At 43.8% G+C, this 19,925-nt stretch overlaps 2 protein-coding genes across 7 annotated transcripts in view; both read right to left on the bottom strand.

The window, feature by feature from the left end:
• The window catches only part of NRDC (nardilysin convertase), a 43,898-nt gene extending 42,343 nt beyond the window's left edge, over positions 1 to 1,555 (bottom strand). Inside the window, exon 1 of the mRNA XM_039484576.1 lies at positions 1,125 to 1,555. Within this exon, the coding sequence (XP_039340510.1) occupies positions 1,125 to 1,456 (332 nt within the window). The 5' untranslated portion in view covers positions 1,457 to 1,555. The remainder of the gene's footprint in view (positions 1 to 1,124) is intronic.
• Positions 1,556 to 8,421: 6,866 nt separating this feature from the next.
• Positions 8,422 to 19,925, bottom strand: part of RAB3B (RAB3B, member RAS oncogene family) — a 131,041-nt gene continuing 119,537 nt past the window's right edge. For all 6 annotated transcript variants that reach the window (XM_039484590.1, XM_039484586.1, XM_039484588.1 and 3 more), the window contains 2 exons: positions 15,648 to 15,772; positions 8,422 to 8,832 (listed from right to left, as the gene is read on the bottom strand). In XM_039484590.1, the coding sequence (XP_039340524.1) occupies positions 8,645 to 8,832; positions 15,648 to 15,772 (313 nt within the window). In that variant the 3' untranslated portion in view covers positions 8,422 to 8,644. The remainder of the gene's footprint in view (positions 8,833 to 15,647; positions 15,773 to 19,925) is intronic.

Raw genomic sequence — 19,925 nt, 5'->3', positions numbered from 1 at the left:
AAGGGAGTGATTTTTTGGGCAACATTTTTATACCTGCAAAATCCCTACTGTAGAAGCACTTAAAACTGCATAAAGGTGCCTTTGCCTATATAACGTCTTTCACATAGAAAACTGATGTTATATTACCAAAAGCACTTTTTTTTTCAGTCTAAGTCTGTATCTACACTAAGAGAGTTTACTGGTAAAGCTATATCAGCAAATGTTTCCAGTTTAGACCTAAACACATATTTTTAATCCTGCAAATATTAAATAATGGCAGCACAGTATAATGGATAAGGCTTACAAGATATTGACTTGGATCTCCCCACAACACCAGCCCTCTACCGTTAAAATGTCCCATCACAACCTCTCTCCTTCCCCCAGCCTGAACCCTGTACTGTTTGGAGACCCTTTAAGCTACACACGCCAAACATCCATTGCTTATATTCCTCTTAACTCACAGCAACTTTTCCTCCCCGGACACCAAACCTCTAATGTTAAAAGTGCTAACATCACCCCTGCACTGTTCAGGGACCCAGCCCCTAGTATCTTCCCCATATGCACTCCAGTACTGTTAATCACGTTCTCACGCCCAGGCTCCGATTCCCTCCTCCAAGGCACTTCTCTTCCCCTTCCCCTTCCCCCTCCCCCTAACAAGGTCTCCACTCCCTTACACGCATCCTGCCAATCTTGTATCCTTTCCCCGGGGCACTTTTTCCTCTCTTGTTTTCCCTCAAATATCCGTCTCACCAGGAGAAAAAGCTGAGGGGAACAAGCAAAACACAACTTTGCTAAAAGCAAAGAAAGAGGGCCCCCTTCCCGCCTGGATTCCCCCGGAGCAGCAAGCAGCATTTCTAACTCCATTAATTCAAAAGTCAAAGTCAGAATCCCACCGGTCATGATCACCGGCTGTGACTTATAATCCAGCTTCTGGTTTCTGGACTCCCGCTAACCACCCGCAACATGTGGTGATCATGATGGGTTAAAACGTCAGCCCTAAATGCATTCCAAGGTGCACACAACCCCCCAGCTCACCCATGCCCCAGCATCTCCTCGCGCTGCACGGCCCCCGCCCCCCGGCAGCTCCCCCGATGCCGGAGACCCGCGCTGTGTGGGGAGGGAGGAAGGCTCCCACCCCCCCTCACCTGTACTGCTTGGGGTCACTGGGGGACTTGACAACGTCGGGGTCCCCCAAGTTGGGCTTCGCCCCGCGGTCCCCTCCTTCCTCCTCAGACTCCTCCTGCAACAGGCGGCCCTTGGCGTCCCGGCCGCCCTCCCCGACCTGCTGCCCCGAAGGCAGGTCCGGGCAGCTGCACGAGGCCTTGTTCCTGCCGGGCATGGCGGGGGGCGCCGAGGCTGCTGGCGGGGCGGGGGCGGCTCGCACGGGGCGGCTGTGGCCGGCGCCTCGGAAGGCCTGATCCGCACCAACTCTCGTTCCCGGCCTCCTCCGCGCTAGGGCGCCCAGGGCCCTCCACATCCACCGGCCTAGTCCCCCTGCCCGCTGGGCCTCGCCCCGAGCTCCGCCCCTCCCCGGCACAAGGCCTCACTCCCACCCCCAGCGGCCGCTGCAGCTACAGCGATTCTCACGTAGGCCTCCCCCTTCCAGCCAATGAGCACCCGACTTCGAGATCACATGGCCAGGACGAGCCAATCGTAGCCCCAGCCAGGCCAGCTCGCCTCTGATTGGCAGAAAGGACGCCTGTGGCGTCAGGACGGGGTAAACCATAGTGAGCCGGGAAGGGGCAAAGCGCGGAATCCAGCCAGCGGCGAAAAAGGGAGCAGGATAGAGCTGGGTGTCAGGCTCCCTGCGGGAATTAGCGCGGCTTGTCCCCGCCGCCGCCTCCTTTCAGGGCTCGGTCTGATTACTTAAGCCGATCTCCCCGGTCGTGCGTTGGACGCTTCCAACAGCCGGTTTGGAGACGGTGCTTCTCTTCCCATTGGTTCTACGAAACGTCGCTCACTTCTAGCTGGACCAATCAGCTGGCGAGGAAGACCCCACCCTGGCTAGTGTGAGAGGTGGGGGGCGTATGGAAGTGCAGTGTCCGGAGATCCCTCCCGGGGTCACGTGGGGAGCCTCCCGGCAGGATCCTGCCAACGCCGGCCTGTGGGTGGGGCTAGAGGCAGCACAGACCACGTGGATGCGGCGGGGCGGGAGGTCTAAGGTTGCCTGAACTTCCTATTTGCATCCTTGCCCTGAGGCCACGCCCCTGTCCCACCCCTTCTCTGAGGCCACGCCCCCGCTCCCTCCCCCCTCCCTTGTTGACTCGCTCATTTTCACTGGGCTGGGGCAGGGACTTGGGTTTTTCTGCCTCATTCAGCCGCAAGATGGACCCCGAAGCACGTGCTACCTGGAGCTCATTCTCTCCATGGGACATGCATCCAGCTGTGCATTTAGGACTCTGCATCCAGCGTGGCAAAGTCATTGCACAGCTACCAAACCTATTGAGCATCTTGAGGCAGTTCTCCGTACACCTCAGTTTTCAGTAGAGATGGTCTAGAAACAGACCCCACACCCCCATCCCTAAACTTGGTAGCTACGTCTAGGGATCTACTAGTTTGCACCAAGGCTGGTCAGGCATGAACAGGACAGTGCCCTTAAAAGTGAGATCCCTGCTCTGTGCAGGGACTGCAGTTCAGAGCTCCCCTGCCCCTGGAAGCATGGGCGGCTGACCGGGAAAATGGCTTGTGAGCCTTGGCCACCCAGGCCCTCTCAGAAAGGAAACAGGGTGGTACTTTCTCTCTCTCTCTGGCTTCCCAAAGACCTAGAACTCTGCTTTTTGTGGGCTATGCAAGAATATTGACTTTTTGTTTGGATTACTTTAACCCTTCTGTAATGGGGCAGAGCATAGGCAGCTGCTTTTTCGTTTGCTGGGGGCGCTCAGCCCCAGGCCCTGCCCCCACTCCACCCCTTTCCCCAAGCTCCCACCTCTGTCCCTTCCCACCCCCACCTCTTCCCTCCCCCAAGTGCACCCGCAGGGCCGGCTCCAGACCCCAGCGCGACAAGCACGCGCGTGGGGCGGCAGTTGTCGTCAGGGGCGGCAGATTGGGCCGGCGGACGGTTCGCTGGTCACGCGGCTAAGCTGGACCTCCCGCAGGCATGACTGCGGCAGGTCCGGTTGTCCCGGGACTTCAGTGGACCTCCCGCAGACATGACCGGCAGCTCAACCAGAGCCGCCGGACCAGCCAACCGTCCGCAGCTGCAGGAGGTCCAGCCGAGCCGCGCGACTAGGGGACCCTCACCAGTCAAGCCAGCGGGAGGTCCGCTGCTCCCGGGGCTCCGGGGCGTCTCCCGCGCATGACTACTTGGGGCGGCCGAATATGTAGAGCCGGCCCTGTGCACCCCGTCCCCGCTCTTCTCCCTCCCTCCCAGCACTTCCTGCACGCCAGGGGACAGCTGGTGGCAGCAGGCGGGAGGGAGGAGGAGGAGGAACTGATCAGTAGAGGGAAGCTGGTTGCTAGTGGGTGCTAAGCACCCGTATATTTTTTTTTCTGTGGGTGCTCCAGCCTTGCAGCACTCACGGAGTTGGCACCTGTGGGGCAGAGGCCCTGAACAGCACAGCCAGAAGGCCATGCCCACCCTCTCGCCAAGGGGATGCTAAAGAGACATAACCTACTATGGGGAGAGAGGGTGGTTCAGCCTCTGTGCCCAGGCAATCCATGGCCTCTCTCAGTACAGTCACCTTGGGCAACTGATGAGGTGGACACTTGTCCGGTGAATGCTGGTGTGAGACCATCACATGCTTTCATACTGGCCAATGAATAGCTGCCAACAACAGTTGTACTGACCTTTACCAGAAAGTAGGTCACAGCATGACACCCTACAGTGGTGGCTGGTGCCCAGATTAACTGAGGCTGAATGTCACAAGCTGCCTCCTCCCATTCAGGTGGGTCATAATGAGGACCCTGCTAAGAGTGAGAGGATAAAGAAAGTGGGTGGGCAAATGGGAAAGAAAGAGGCATCTCTTCCCTCTGCCTCCCCATCTTTACCAGGAAAATGGACACTTCACTCAAATGGTAGGATGGGAGAAAACAGTATTTTCCTCTCTAAACCTGTCACTGTGCTCTACTAGTCCCCTCTGTCCCAGCTGTCTAGCTTTCCCCTACCATCTCCCACCAACCCTGCCGCACACACCACCACTTCACCCACATCTTCAGGCACCAGTTAATTCCATTCTTCCCTGCATTCAGCCTATCCCCCTCTCAGCTCAGAACCCCTCTAGCTCCCTCATCTCCTTCCAGTCCAACCCTCACCAGTTCAGAAATGCATCTCCTGGCCCCCGCACAGCCACCCTCCCCAGTATGAGAGACCCTCTTCTTCCTTTAACTTCACAGCTGAGCACCACCACCCTCAGCTCTGAACCCTTTCATCAAGATATTTTTTTGTTACTAGTTAAGTTATCCTAAAACCTGCCTGTCACCACTGAAATGTTATACCTGCTACCCTGTTAATGCTTGCTTTGCCATTCAGCCTACAACATCTCCTTCCTCACAGTGGTTCCTAATGATAACTGCGGCCCAGGGAACATTATCTGGCAGAAAAGGCACAAGCAGCTCAGTTTAATTCAGAAAAAGACCACCTCTTCCCTGATAGATGACTCCATCCTTACTATTTGTTGAGATAAATAACATAGCTCACACTCAAGCAATCTCTGGCCACGTTCAGAGACTAAATAATGTCTTTTTATTTTGTTAGCTTCATAAATATAGATACAATATGTACACTCCTAGCACTGCACAAATTGCATGTTCACCACCAGATTAGAAATACCCCACAAAAGAGAGCATTTATTTTAGAGAGAGGACTTTTGAGAGCAAGAATTAGCAGTATCCAAACACACACTATAGCAAGGCTTTGATTCACTAGCACAATAGATATAGAAGCTATATTAAGTCTAGTTGGTTTTCAATGCCAGAAAATTACTAGCCTTTGTATTAAAAGCATTTGAGGTATGACAGAAGGACACATTTTCAAAGGCAGCTGGAGGCCCTAAATCGTGCTAGTTACAATGCAGTGGACAGATCCCTGCACAGCACCCCACCGACTTCAGTGGGGGTCTCACACAGACACCACACCCACTTGCACAGAATAACTTGCACAACTCTGGCCTAAATTTGCAATTTTGTGTGCAAAAAAAAATAGGCTAATTTGACATCACTGATTTGTATGTACAAATGCCATTTGTACTCTCAAATTTGAGTCTGTGTGCATAACACTTAGTCCTGCCATGAGTGCAGGGGCCTGGACTAGATGACCTTTCATGGTCCCTTCAAGTCCTATGATCCTATGATAAAGAATTATATGAGCAAATAGACATTTGGCCTAGAAAGTTTGAGAGATCTGTGAAAGTAGCCCACCACATGTTTGTGTATATATACACATGCTACAAATCTGGCCACTACATATATATCCACACAGAATTGTACTCATATAGCTATAATAACCTTAGTACCAGAAATGTTGAATGTTTAAAGGTATGCTATATCTAAATTGTAAAAATTGCATCCCAGAAAGAAGCAGGCCATGGGATGTTGATATTTCAGATTTTCAGGATCTCAGTCATCTGTTGTTCACTGTTGCCATTTTTAAGCCTTCATTATTTTTATGAATTCCTTCTTCTCTAAAGTTTTTTGACTTTATATTTAAGTCTGAAACTAGAAGAAATAATGTCATCATAAGTGCAACCTTTTAGCACAAATTTTTAAAAAAGCCAACAACAATGTGAAAACAAGAAATACATGTAACATATAAACCAGGCTGGGGATTGTAACTGTGGTGTTATACACATTACAGGCCCTCCTGCTGCTGGATTTTTCCATTTAATTTTAGGGTTGCATACAGCTTGATATCTATCCCTCCACAGAGTTGTTCAGTCAGCTGACCAAATTGAAAGGAGAAGTTCTCCTTTGCAAGGCAGAACAGCTATGCTGATCAAGATTAAAAGGAAGAACATCTTAGCTTTTAAGATCCATGTTGATCATTTTAGCTGAACTGTATGCATGCAGTTGTTTGCAGATCTGGTCGCCTCATCTCAAAAAAGATATATTGGAATTGGAAAAGGTACAGGAAAGGGCAACAAAAATGACTAGGGGTAGGGAACAGCTTCCATATGAGGAGAGATTAATACAACTGGGATTTTTCAGCTTGGAAAAGAGACAACTAAGTGGGGATATGATAGAGATCTATAAAATCATGAATGGTGTGGCAAAAGTAAATAAGGAAGTGTTATTTACTCTCTCTCATTATACAAGAACTAGGGGTCACCAAATGAAATGAATAGGCAGCAGGTTTAAAACAAACAAAAGGAAGTATTTTTTCACACAACGCACAGTCAACCTGTGGAACTCTTTGCCAGAGGATGTTGTGAAGGCCAAGACTATAACAGGGTTAAAAAAAAACAACTAGCTAAGTTCATGGAAGATAGGTCCATCAATGGCTGTTAGCCAAGATGTGCAGGGATGAAAAAACATACTCTGAAGTGTCCCTAGCCTACAGGGGATGGATCACTTGATGATTACCTGTTCTGTTCATTCCCTCTGGGGCACCTGGCACTGGCCACTGTCTGAAGACAGGATACTGGGCTAGATGGACCTTTGGCCTGTCCCAGTATGGCTGTTCTTATATATGTGTCTGATGGTTAAATAGACTTGTCATTCCATAAAACCATACATGCACATATGTCAGCCTTTGGTGTTTCTCCTCCATGTTTCTAACATTATTTAATCAATCACTGTAGAATCAGAACCATTCTGATAATGTTAATAGTCACAAGAGTGCTGGTTCCTGTTCTGACTGCAACCAAACTCCTACTGATTTCAGTGGGAGCAGGATTGGGCCCATTACCTAGAAAGCATATTTAAGTTTTATTTAGTTAGAAGCTCTTGCTAGGTAAAATTGGAGATGGTCCCAAACCAAAAACTATCATGCTGGTTTCCAATGGAAATTGATGCATTAGATATTGCTGGCTGCAGTAACTCCCTCCAGTGCATAGGGCAACTCAAAAGGGAACAGGGAAGGACTGTACAGGCGTGAAAGTGGGATCCAATAGCAGCATGGTTCCAAATGAATCCATTTTGCATGGGGACTTTGAAAGCCATGCAAAAGGGATGATCGTTTTTTGGGACGAACTGGACTTTGCCCAGTTTTCTGCTGACTTCTAAGAGTGCCACGCCCTCTTTCTTTTAGGCCTGAGTTCAAGCACCTCCTCATGAGGGGTAGGTATGTCAGAAGCTCTGTGACATTTCCCTTGGGCTTAAAATCTAGTTTTGGGTGCATGTGTTATCCTTCCACAGGTTTCCTTGCGGCAGGATTGGTTAAGTTGTATAAAGCATTGTACTATTTGTCCCTTTGAAGTTTGCCTATAAATCTATATTTAATTATGCTAGAGAAAAGTAATTTTTCTAATAATAAAACAAAATTAATTATTCTTTCCCTTTAATAACCAAAGCGGCCACAAATATATCATAGGAGTTAACCTTGACTACTAGCTCAGGACTCAGGACTTTTTGCAGGTAGTTTTTACTACTTAGCTTGTAAGCTCTTTGAGGCAGGAACTGTCTTTTTGTTCTGTATCTGTACAGCTCCAAGCACAATGGGGTTGTGGTCCATGACTGGGGTTCCTAGGTGCTATGGCAATATAAATAATAAATAAAAGTAGATATTACAGTTGTTCTGGTAGATCACTTATTTTAAGAAGAACAAGATGACAGACTGGTTACAAACACTCACATGTTGGTTCCCAATAATTTGGTCTGAGATACTGGCATTCCAGGTTAAACGTGCTACGCTTGGCCCTGCATGAGTCTAGAATTAGGGAAGTGCAAAAGTGGCTTAAAGCCACTTTTACCCTCTCCCTGCTTGGACTCTGATTCTTATGCTAAACCTCTGAAGAGGCATGGCACAAAATTCAACTCCCAACTGTCTTGATTTTCAGTCCTGCTGCATCAAACAAAACACTTTTACCCTCTCCCTGCTTGGACTCTGATTCTTATGCTAAACCTCTGAAGAGGCATGGCACAAAATTCAACTCCCAACTGTCTTGATTTTCTTGGTGGCCCCAGTGTATTAAATAGAAACGGGTCCTTTCTTGCTACCCAGTCCTGCTGCATCAAACAAAACAGCAGAGTTTTACGTCAAGGAGCATGGCCATCTCCTACCTGAAGTCTTGAGATGTTCTGGGTTTTTTGGATGTAAAGACAGGATTTACTTTCCTATTTTGTTGGGGGGAGTCTGGGTTTCTTCTTTTCTTTTTTTAAATCTTTTCCTTTCTGATCTTTTTTATGTTCAATGCTCTTTATCAGTTGTTGAGCTGCGTGTTGGCATAGAGCTCTCTCCCCAGCAAAAGGGCCTATAACAACAAAGCAACATTCTCTATGGGAATAATCTAAAAATACATTTAGAATATTATAAAATTCTTAAACTTCAATGTAATTCACCCATTAACACTAGGTGCACTTACAATATTTATTTAGGTTTTTTGTTTGTTTTACAATATTAGGTGTATTAGATATATTTAACATTAAACTTTCCAGGACATTTAACAACCACGTCCATTTCCACTATAACAGAAACTTCAGCCTTTAGACAATATGATAATACATCATCACATGTGACAAGATAAAGTGTGTTCAGGGAAGGGGAGAGAGAGATTCACAGAGATTAAAATCACTAGCAGGAACAGTTCTGCTGCAAAGGGGGTGGGTTGTCCGTGAGCCGCATGTTCTTCCCAGAACTGCCTCTGGACGGGTCAGACTCTATACTCTCCGACATCTTTTCACAGATTATATCCACTAGGCGCTCAAAGACCTGTCTCACATTGATGTTCTCTTTGGCACTGGCATCAAAATAATCAAAACCTGTGAAGGAAGCAAACAAAAAAATAATTAAAAAAAATAAGTCTGATTATAAAAAGAATGCTTGAAGTAGGTGTAATGGTCTGTTTAAAACACCAACAACTTGTTTTGTATTCATTTGGTAGCCAAGAAACACTTCAGAATTACAGGACATCCAAGCAGATTGAAGCTGTTCTGGCTCACAGCTGAGTGAGTCTAAGGGGCGAGGCTAACCCTTAATACTACCATGGTGAAGAGCTTTCTAAGCAGGGCTGATGAGTAGGCCCCTAAAGCATTGCTCCCTTCTGATCAGAGAACAATTAAGTTTGGAATTATGTGAAGTTACTGATGATTCCAGGGTTGCTTTTTTTTTTTTCTAGCACACCTTTGGCATCCTGCACCCATGAAGCAGTCAGCCATGACACCACCCAGGCCAACCTTCCTGCCCACTTAGATCAAATCGAGGTGCTTAGCCCTCCTTAATTACTAATTTGAATTCTTGCGTGAGACTTCAGCCCAGTGCCTCAGCCATGAGCAGAATATCAATGCACTGAACCAACACTGTCAGCCCCTACAATTCTTTATCTTCCCATTCCCAGAAGTCTAGGAGACTAATCATTATTTACAAGAATTATGTTGTTACTTCTGTTCTTCCTACTATTATATTGCCTACAGCAAGAAGTCAAACTACCATATAAATAATCTGCTTTGCAATAAATTACAATCCATGGTGATTTGTATCATGAGCTTTTGTAGCACATCAGCTCTCATGTCCCATTACTAAACCAAGGAAAAGAAAAGCCCATTTAACGGACTAGTTTGCCTTCATTTTGTCACTCCAAGTCTCATTGTTTCAATCTGTAAAACAACAAGTAAGTTTCTAAACACTTTTATCACTTCAGAATCATTTTTTTTAAAAGGTTCCTCAATTTTAACAGGATAAAATACCTAGCAGCGCCAATACCGACACTAAGCCATTGCTGTAACTATGCAACTTGAATCATTAGACCGGTAGTTCTCAAACTTTTGTACTGGTGACCCCTTTCACACAGCAAGCCTCTGAGTGCAACCCCCCTTATAAATTAAAAACACTTTTTAACATATTTAACACCATTATAAATGCTGGAAGCAAAGTGGGGTTTGGGGTGGAGGCTGACAGCTCGCAACCCCGCCATGGAATAACCTCGCAACCCCCTGAGGGCTCCCAACTCCAAGTTTGAGAACCCCTGCATCCTGCATTAGACAATTTGAAGAGGTCAACTTTTAGAATTGGTTCTTAGTGACAGTAATATAATAACCTGTCAACAAAAACCAAGAGACTCCAGATAAATAAACTTCTGCCATCAAGGATACCTCAGCTTGTTTAACTTACAGTCACTGGGGGGCTGATTCCTGAAAGGCACAGAACAGGAAAGACAAAGGGGACAAAGGTAATTTTAAGCCATCTTCATGGACTGTCGTGCAGCCTAGAATCCTCACAGTATAATAGTAGGATTTTATGTTTGTATTTTGTATCATTTAAAATGAATTATGTATTAAATGTACTGGTGTATGATTTGACCATATTCTGCCAGCCACCCTTTCTAAAAGCAGAAAGGAATGGTCTAATGGGCCATTAGTAAAGATGCATCAACCAGAATCTATATCTCAGCTGATTTCAAGGTAGTAACAGCAGCAAAGAGTCCTGTGGCACCTTATAGACTAACAGATGTTTTGCAGCATGAGCTTTCGTGGGTGAATACCCACTTCTTCGGATGCAAGCAGTGGAGGGGGGCAGGGGCAGAAACTAAAGCTTCAACTGCAAAAAACATGTGTTAACATCTGTTAGTCTATATGGCCTTTTTGCTGCTTCTAGCTGAGAGACTAACACGGCTACCCCTCTGATACTTGACAAGGTAGTAACAGACCTTTTAGGATCACCACTTTGTTGTAGGTTTAGTATTTTAAAATAAGTAAAAGAATGCAATGATTGTTTTCTCTTGCATTGCAATTTGATGTTCCTATTCAATTGTTTTGTGTAAATCAATTCTGTGTTGTGTATGAATGAGGAATGTATGTGTTGAGATGTGTGAAGGCCATCACCGAACCAGATGTTCTTGGGAGAAACCGAGGACAGATGTAAGGGCGCCAGAAGATTGCAACATGCCCCTATTGAGATGTCAGAGGAGGGCAGATTGATGACTCTAAAGATGAGACAGGCACCTATCAATGGGGACAAGATAGCTGTGATCAAAACCAGCCTGGGGTAACTCCCTGAGAGACTTAATGAAAGAACAAGATAAAGACTGAGGAGGACAATTTAAGAAAACAAGCACTCATCAAACAATTGATTACAGCATGATGGTACAAAACTCATTGGCCCCAATGAAGGAAAATCACTATATAAGCAGGCTGCCTTGCCATGAAACTTTGGGTTTGTCCTGCCAAGACTTCCCCGGAGCATCGTGTCACGATCGACAGAATCCGGCTCCTACCTACCCGTGATCAACCTAGCTGGCCACTGGATTGATCTGGACTCTGGACTGGTAACTATAACATTGACTGGCGGGACAGAGTGAGTGTGCGCGAGTGTATGATTGAATGCATATGCCGATTGTTGTATCTTCAATAAACACATCGTATTGCCTTTTCCCCTGAAAAAGATCCTGTGTGCTTATAAGCATGACAATAACACTTGGTGCTTCTATGATGGGGGAATATGCATATACATATTATACACACCTGGGTTGGGGTTGAAATCAGCCCAGGAGATGCAGTTTGATATATTTCATCCAGACCTATTTAAATGTTTTCATCACAGATGTTAAGGGAAAATATTAATTAAAATTCTGCTTATTACTGAATAGGCCCTGCTGTAATGGACCAGATCCATTACATGTGGACCAGTATTCAATTTTTAACAGTGGTCAGGAATGGATGCATACAGAGGAAGGTCCAAGTAACCACCTATGGCATAACTCACCCACAAGGGAATTTTTGGCCTAACTTCAGGCATGTCCTGACGCACAAAAGCTTATAACCTTAATATATTTGTACTGTAGGATCAATAATTATTGTCCTAAAAATATTAAAGGCCTGCTCCATCAATATTCCTGTTCGTGGCTGAAGTCAAAGGTAGTGCCAAGGATGCAAGATGAGCCTCCAATTGATAACTTGATTAAGTTAATCAATGCAGACTCTTCACCTCAAGCAGACATTGACCAAGTACATCATCTCAGATTATTTTATTGCTCCTATAAATGGTTAGAGAAACATTCATAGGCATAACCTTTACATGAAGGCATTAATATGAAAGCTAACAGTTTAAGCAGGCAATAACCAATTAATCAAACTTCTTTCCCCTCGCAAAGTAATTTCAGATAACGTTGTACATAATGCCACATCAGCCCTTAGAAAAGCAGCCTGATAAAATCTGAAATATTTTAAAATAGACAATGTTTCATACATTATGAGGCTTGAGCAGAGTGGAAGTGCCAGGAGCTTCCAGAAACATAATTAGCTTTTGCTTTCTTCTACCAGTGGGGATATATTTCTTCTTGGTGCCTTTGACAAGGTCAGAGATAGGTCAAGAGGTGCAAGTGTGGATTCTTAATTAAAGTAGTTCTGTACTGATGTAATCAGTTGTTAGGGAGACAACATGGGCAGTATGTATGCATGCAGACAGGACACCCATTGAAATATTCCAGACATAAGGATTTGGACTCAAGATATCAGGAATTTTTTGGTAATGAAAACAAACGGATGAACATCTTAGAAAAAAAATAGAAGATGGGATAGTAGCTCAGACAGAACTTCACATTTGGTTGTAATATGTTTAGGCATTAGGGTCCAAATTTTCAATCACTGAAAGCTAAATTACTCTTGAAAAATATGCAAGCACCCATGCAAACTGTGTAAAACATGCAGTTGTGAATGCAAGTTAGGTATCTGTTTTGCAAATGTTTATATTTTCAGGTGCATATTGGGTACTTGTGTGTGAGAAGAGGACCCATTACATCTTTTGCAAACTAAACATGCATTTGTTTTTTCATTGGTACTGTACTTAATAGGGCTTCTGTTTTTCAGTGTTTATTTTTAGCAATTTTTGAGTTTTATGTAGATGTCCACAATCAGGGGATTTCAGGGCTCTCTCTTTTATTAAACTGTCATGAGTTCAAGTATAGTAAATATATTATTCATTATATTAGTATATACTGTAATGAGTAATCTCTTTGTAATGTTCCCTAGTGTGCTTTAATGTAGGGCTGTTTAGAAATCACACTCTTGTAGTGTATATTACTGCCTTATGTAGGCAAGCCCTTAGATGCAAGTAACTATTTCCAGATTTTTTCTGGTGTTTATTGGATAAATACCAATTTCATTCTTTTTGTAATGGGGGTATTTTATCGATGTGAAATTCAGAAGCCCTAACAACAGACCACTACTAAAAAGTAATTAGAATTATAGGAAAAGGAAGCTATTATTTGCATTATGTAGAACCCGAAGGCTCCAATCTTGATTGTGCTAGATACAGTTCAAGCATATTTAAGATACAATCCCTCTCCCAAAGAGTTTACAATCCAAGGCCCTTATCCTGGAGATATTATATCCATGCTTAGGTTCGTGCATACGAGTAGTGTGAGTGTTGTATGCTGTTTGAGGCAGGGCTCTGTGTTTGTACAGGGCCTAGCGCAATGGACTCCTGCTCCAGGACTGGGGCTCCTAGGCCCTACCACAATGCAAATTATAAATAATACCCGTAAACTGAGGTTTGTCCACAACTTCCTCAAGGTCTCACGTTGAACCAGTGATAAAGCTAGACATACAATTGGGCTCCAGTCCCCTGCTTTTAACAATAGAGTACTATCCTCCAATTAATAATAGAACCCAACATTACAGATTTGAGAATTGAGTACAGTAGGAGATTTTAATAAAACGGGGGTTATGACAATTCCTGTAAGTGCCCAAAGAACCTTTTCTTTCCTGCAAACCTGAACAAATATTTACAGTAACCCCTTCTACAAGGGTCTCTGGGAAACAGCATTAATTGAAGTCAATTTTAACAAGATTTATCAGATCAGTAGAAATCCTAATGTGACTATGGTGGTGTAGTTAAAACATCACACACAAGACCCGATTCTTCAAAGATTTGCACACATGCTTAACCTTAAACATGCAAGTAGTTCCACTGAATTCAGTAGGACTATGCACATGCTTCAAGTTAAGCACACAGATTACTCTTCGCAGAATTGGAGCCTTCCTGTAACTGCCTCTTGTATATTTTACCCATAATGCTTTGTAGCATTTACTCTGAAACTTTCTATATTACATTCTTTGTCTTAAGTAGAGATATAGGAAACAACACTAAATAGATGAGAAATTGGGATGCATATCCTACATTCTGGTGTTCATTCTAAAATCTTTATTCCAAACTCAGCTTCTTCCAGAAGAAACTGCTCCCTTTTTTCTAGCAATCAGGTGATGTTACTTCTATATGTGGGCAGGAAGCCCAGTAAGTAACTGTGATGGTTCTCAGGGTACCCAGGACGGTGAATCCCCTTGTTACCCTCTGTCTCCAGCATGAGGGAGACTTGCTTGTGCTTAGCTGGGTGGCAGCTCCCTGACATCACCAGCCGGTTAGCCACCCAAGCACTCTCCTCTGGGCCATGCTTGCCCTCATTTTGCCTTGCAGGTTAACAATAGGTGCATCCCAGTCCCAGAGACCCTTTGCAGCATCCTCCTGTAGTGTCCAGCCCCTTATCCACTGAACACCCACAGAAACACCATGTCTGCTGTCCCCAAGGGAACAGTGTACATACCAGCTTGTATGATTCAACTCAGGATCAGAACCTCACTTAATATCACAACACTTAGATATGCTTGTAGCAAAAGCAAAGATAAGATTATTATCAAAGATTCAAGAGACAGCGAGTAAGGATAATGGACACAAAAGGTTAGGCATAAAACAAAATCATAATTCACTTTCTAGAGACTAAACTTAACAGGCTTACCAGCTGTCTAAAGAAGTTTACCTCACCCCTGCCAAAGTCCTCTGCAACCAAGGCTGGTTGTGATCCCATTTTCATGAATCTAAAGGCATTGCACGTTTACTTCCTAGGTGCAGGATGGGGGTGGGGGAGGGCATCATTTTTGCCTTCTACTTCTATCCCCAAAGTTCACTGTCTGTACTCTGACACAGTATAACTGTTTCCCCTCCCCCCACCTTGTTTGTTTTCCTGAATGTTCTTCCCTGTTGACATCACATCTCTCTGTTGACTTTGCATGTAAATGTATATCCATTGCGTTTGCTTGCAATGCTTAATTTCCATCTCTCAACAGGTGAATAAACATTTCTTATCTGAGAGAAAACATGTCTGTCAACCCTGCCTTGATACAGACTTGAAAACGTATTTTCAATATGCCGTATAAACACATAATTCCTTATATAGTATCTGTACATACAGTTCACTACGATATTAATGACCAATGTGACCCTGGCTTTCATTTAAGTCCTCACATTAGCTTCTTTGGTGAACATTAAGGTACATACCAGAACCAGGACACTCCTATATCCCCCTTGCTAGCTGGCATTAAGGAATTCTTGGGTTTTTTGCTCCACTCTAAAGAACAATTTATAATCTCTGATAAATTGCAAAAATAAATAAATAAATAAATCGAGTATAAAAGCAACTTTAAATTCTGAAAATGACACTGTACTACTCAGCGGAGTGGTATATAATATTTAACTAGACCATTATCATCTTTGCAGCACTGATATTATGCTGTTGGAAGAACTTTTTCATGTACAAGTAAAAAAGGACACATTATAAAGAGAAAAGAAGGAAAGCTTTAACACATACCTAACTGATCAGCCAGATGTTTACCCTTTTCCAGAGGAATGATTCTTTCATCCTCCATGTCACACTTGTTTCCAACCACAATGACTTGTGCATTATCCCAGGAATAGGTCTTGATCTGAGTGGCCCTATAGCAGGACAGAGAAAATAGATAATGTATTGTCAGTAGTGCCAAAGAATATTGAAATAAATACTTATAAACATTAAACCCAATTCCAACTGTAGATCAGCTGTTGATTAAAAGGTAAATTACCAAACATATATAAGGCAGCAATGCAACATTTTAAAGTATATGAATTATGATAGATTCTATTTTATTATCTGAATACTTTGTATACAAAGTTAATGTACCAATAAAGTTTCCCAGTCACATTTTTTAAATATTTTAAACATTGTGGGAACAGAACAAAAAGATGAATTCAGTAGTTTCATTTTATACATTTTAGGAAAATTAACACAATTTCTGTGGCCACTTCTGCTTGTATAAATCAGTCAGTGGAACTGCATTTACACCAACTGAGGCTCTGCCCCCTAAAGAGAAGAATATATAATAGATGTAAACTTAGGGTGACCAGATGTCCCCATTTTATAGGGACAGTCCCGATTTTTGAGTCTTTTTTTTTTTTAATATAGGCTCCTATTACCCCCCACTCCCTGTCCCAATTTTTCACATTTGCTGTCTGGTCACCCTATGTAAACTACTATTCAGAAGGGATCACAATATACGGTACAAGATACGACAAAAATAACCCAGAACTGAATCACAAATTCAATGCCTCTGGACAAATAAATGATGCTTAATTTGCGATTGCTATTATTTTATTTTTATACAATTTGTTAGAAAAGAGAATGCAGAAGATGTAATATTTAAGGTTTTAGTAGAGTATTTGAACTGATTTTTCATGAACTCATACTGAAAAACTGAATCATCTTGACTAGAGTAGGAAAGCTGTCATGTGGACTAAATACTGGCTAAAAACCTGTAAAAAAAAAAAAAGCAAAGAAACGTATCAAATTGGGGGGAAATGGGATTTAGTGAAAGATTAGCTCATATGTATAGCTTGACTAAGGGATGTCTAATGCAGCAATGAGCAGACATGATAACAGTCTGCAAGTATCTGATGATGGTCAACTACAAGGACTGAGGAATTATTTAGTGTGGTACATAGGGGACCATCTGTAGTAACTGAATAAATTTAGACTGAATATCTACATTTAAAACATCTAAAGTGCCTTCTGGCTTGGTATGTGGTGGAATTGAAATGGAGTTTGTTGTGGAGCTGAGGAGTCTAGGAGTGTGATGTTTTATGAAGTTTATACAGTAAAGCATGTGCTGAAATTGCCGTGGATGTTAATATGAGCTTAACTACTCAATTTCCTTGATTTTCAATGAGTGCATTGATGGAAAATGCACTTGTGCAATCCCAACAGCTAAATTTTAGGAGTAGGAACAAGACTAAGAGTTATGGGTTGGAAGATGATGTTTAATGGTGGTCAGATTTCATGGATCAAATCTTGGCTTTAGACAGTGTGTGTATTGTCCCAAAACCCAAATCTCGTAGAAGGGAAAGTTATGCTGAGCCTTCATTTTAGCTCCCCAAATCAATGAAATTCACTCTCTGCAGCACCTCAACCCACTGAGCTGCAGAGGGGCATTCCAGGTGGGGCTTGGGAGTGTGGTTGTGGCATGCACATATAAACAACCCAAGAATAAAAAAAAATAAAAAATGAGAGCGAGAGAGAAGATCCTTTAAGTCAGGTTTCTAAATTCGTATGTACCTGAAGAATTGTGATTTTCAAAAGAATTGAGCATCCAGCAGCTCCCACAGAATACAGGCTAACCAAAATAATTTTACCTCTTTTGACATGAGTTGTTAGCCAGCATTCGAGGTCTTGTGGATTGTTTCCATTAGGAGGAGAAACTGAGGCGAAGTCAGGTATTTCTTTGATGCAATCCTGTTTATTTACAAAACACGTACACTAAATCTTTTGTCCCTGAATGCAGGAGGGATCAAATAGCAGGAGACCGTTTCTTTGTTCACAGTTTCAAGCCTCTTTTTAGCCAGCACTCTACCCAAAAGCTCTCTAGCTTTTTTCAGAGTCACACTACAAGTGTTTCTCTGATTATCTCTGGGGTTTCCTGTTGCCTTCTGTGTACATTGTAGTGTTTCTCTTGCTTCTCTTTGGGTACATCTACACTGCGTTCTCAAGTCAGGTTAGGTAACCTACATTAGCTAATTCAGGTTAACCTAGCAGAGAAGGCATGGCAATTTGGCTTTCAATTTAGGTTAGTGCTGCTGTTAACACAGATTAACTAACCTGACTTAAGAACACAGTTTATTCGCAGAGTACACGTATCCTTAAACATGCACGCACGTGCACACACAGCTGCAACAAAAAATATTGAGTCCCCTGTGTTTGCATTCAGACCCCAGTAAAACTCCTCTCTCACATAGCTCAGATTCCTAACTGGCCTTGTAAGTGGCCTGTGTTTTGGGTGGTGGCTCTTGTTTCAGCTGTCTATTCCATAAAGGCGCTTAATTACGTCTTACATTTATTGTGAATGAAGGGCATCTGGTACACCCAACAGCTTCAGCAAAGTTTCACCCAACCCCAGCATAAAAAAATTACTTTTTCATCCATTTGCCAAAAAAGAGCCAGGATTCTACCCAAGTTTTTACTTCTATTTAGTTTACTTAAATTGCTCTCCCTTTAACAACATGGGGCTTGATTCCTTCAGCTTCTGATTCACAAAGAACCCCCAAGGCTGATTCACTCTTGATAATTTAAGTTAATTATAAACAGCCCGCTCTTCTCTCCCACAGAAATGTCAATTACATTATTCCATGAATATCTGTTAAGCAGGGGTTCATTTTATTGTGCAAATTGCCTTAAATAAATAAACAGCACATTTGATTTGTAGATGAGGAAATTAGTCTAAACAAAGGCCCTTCCTTGAGTTCAGGCTGATTTTTCAAAATGCAAAAATTATTCAAAATGATGTATTTTGAGGCAGACACATTTCCTAGCCTGTAAGGTGAAATTAACACCTGGGGTTTGATTTATGTTTGCTCTTTACTAACATGATTTTTTTCCTCTTTTATTATGCAGGTTATTTTATTATTTATTTATTATTATGTTGCAGTTTATTTTAACTCTTTTTTCTTGTATTCTGTGTGTGTACAGCTGATTCCTACCAGCAACATATTTTTTCATTGGATGATTAATAGTTAATAGGATGGCCAGGCTGACGCTTTGGGAGAGACTTACTGGAATTTCCCAAGTGCCTTGTTCTTGCATCTCGCTGATAGTACTAAGATAGGCAATATTCTCAAACCTTATAATATTCGATTACAAGATCCACAACTTTTTCAGAAGAATTCTCGGAAAATTGCTGTATCCGAGATAAAGGATGTACAATATAATCTCCAGGAACTGCTAGCAAATAGAATTATTGCTGAATCGTGCAGACTGTATCCCTCCCCCAAAGTGGTGACCAGGATCCCGTTAATGTCTGACGAGTTCACCTATGAGTAGAGTGAGGCCACGTATACACTACAAAATTAAGTCAACCTAACTTACGTCAGCATTCAGCCACTGCAGTAATTACACCTTTACCCCGATACAACGCGGTAATCGGGAGCTGAAAATTCTCACTGTGTTATAGGTGAGACCGCGTTACATCAGGGTAGGGAGAGGAACTGCTTCATGCCCCAGCTCACCACTGCTCTGCCTCCCCTCTGAGCGCGCCGCCACCGCTCTGCTTCTCCCTCCCTTCCAGGCTTGCCGCACCAATCAGCTGTTTGGCCTGTCAAGCCTGGAAGGGGGAGGGGAGAAGCGGAGCGGTGGCAGCGGGCTCAGGGGAGGAGGCGGAGATGAGCTGGAGCAGGGAGCGGTTCCTCTGTACCCCCCGTTACTTGCTGCGGCCCTTCTCAGGCCCTGCCTCAGTTCACCTCCATTCTGCCTCCTCCCATGAGCACACCGCAGCTCCGCTCCTCCCCCTCGCTCCCAGGCTTGCTGCGCCAATCAGCTGTTTGGCGTGGCAAGCCTGGGAGGGAGGGAGGAGAAGCTGAGCTGAGCGGCGTGCTCCTGGGAGGAGGCGGCGGCGGAGCGGAGGTGAGCTAGGGCGGAGCGCGGTTCCTTTGCGCCCTCCCCCCTTATTTGCTGCGGCTCCCCTGCCCCAACTCACCTCTGCCTCCTCCCAGGAGCATGCCGCTCAGCTCCGCTTCTCCTCCCTCCCTCCCTCCCAGGCTTGCCGCGCCAAACAGCTGATTGGCACGG

Source organism: Mauremys reevesii, linkage group 8, assembly GCF_016161935.1.
Source record: "Mauremys reevesii isolate NIE-2019 linkage group 8, ASM1616193v1, whole genome shotgun sequence".
Lineage (NCBI taxonomy): Eukaryota > Metazoa > Chordata > Testudines > Geoemydidae > Mauremys > Mauremys reevesii.
Note: the sequence above shows the minus strand (reverse complement) of the source record. Positions and strands in the feature narration are given on the sequence as shown.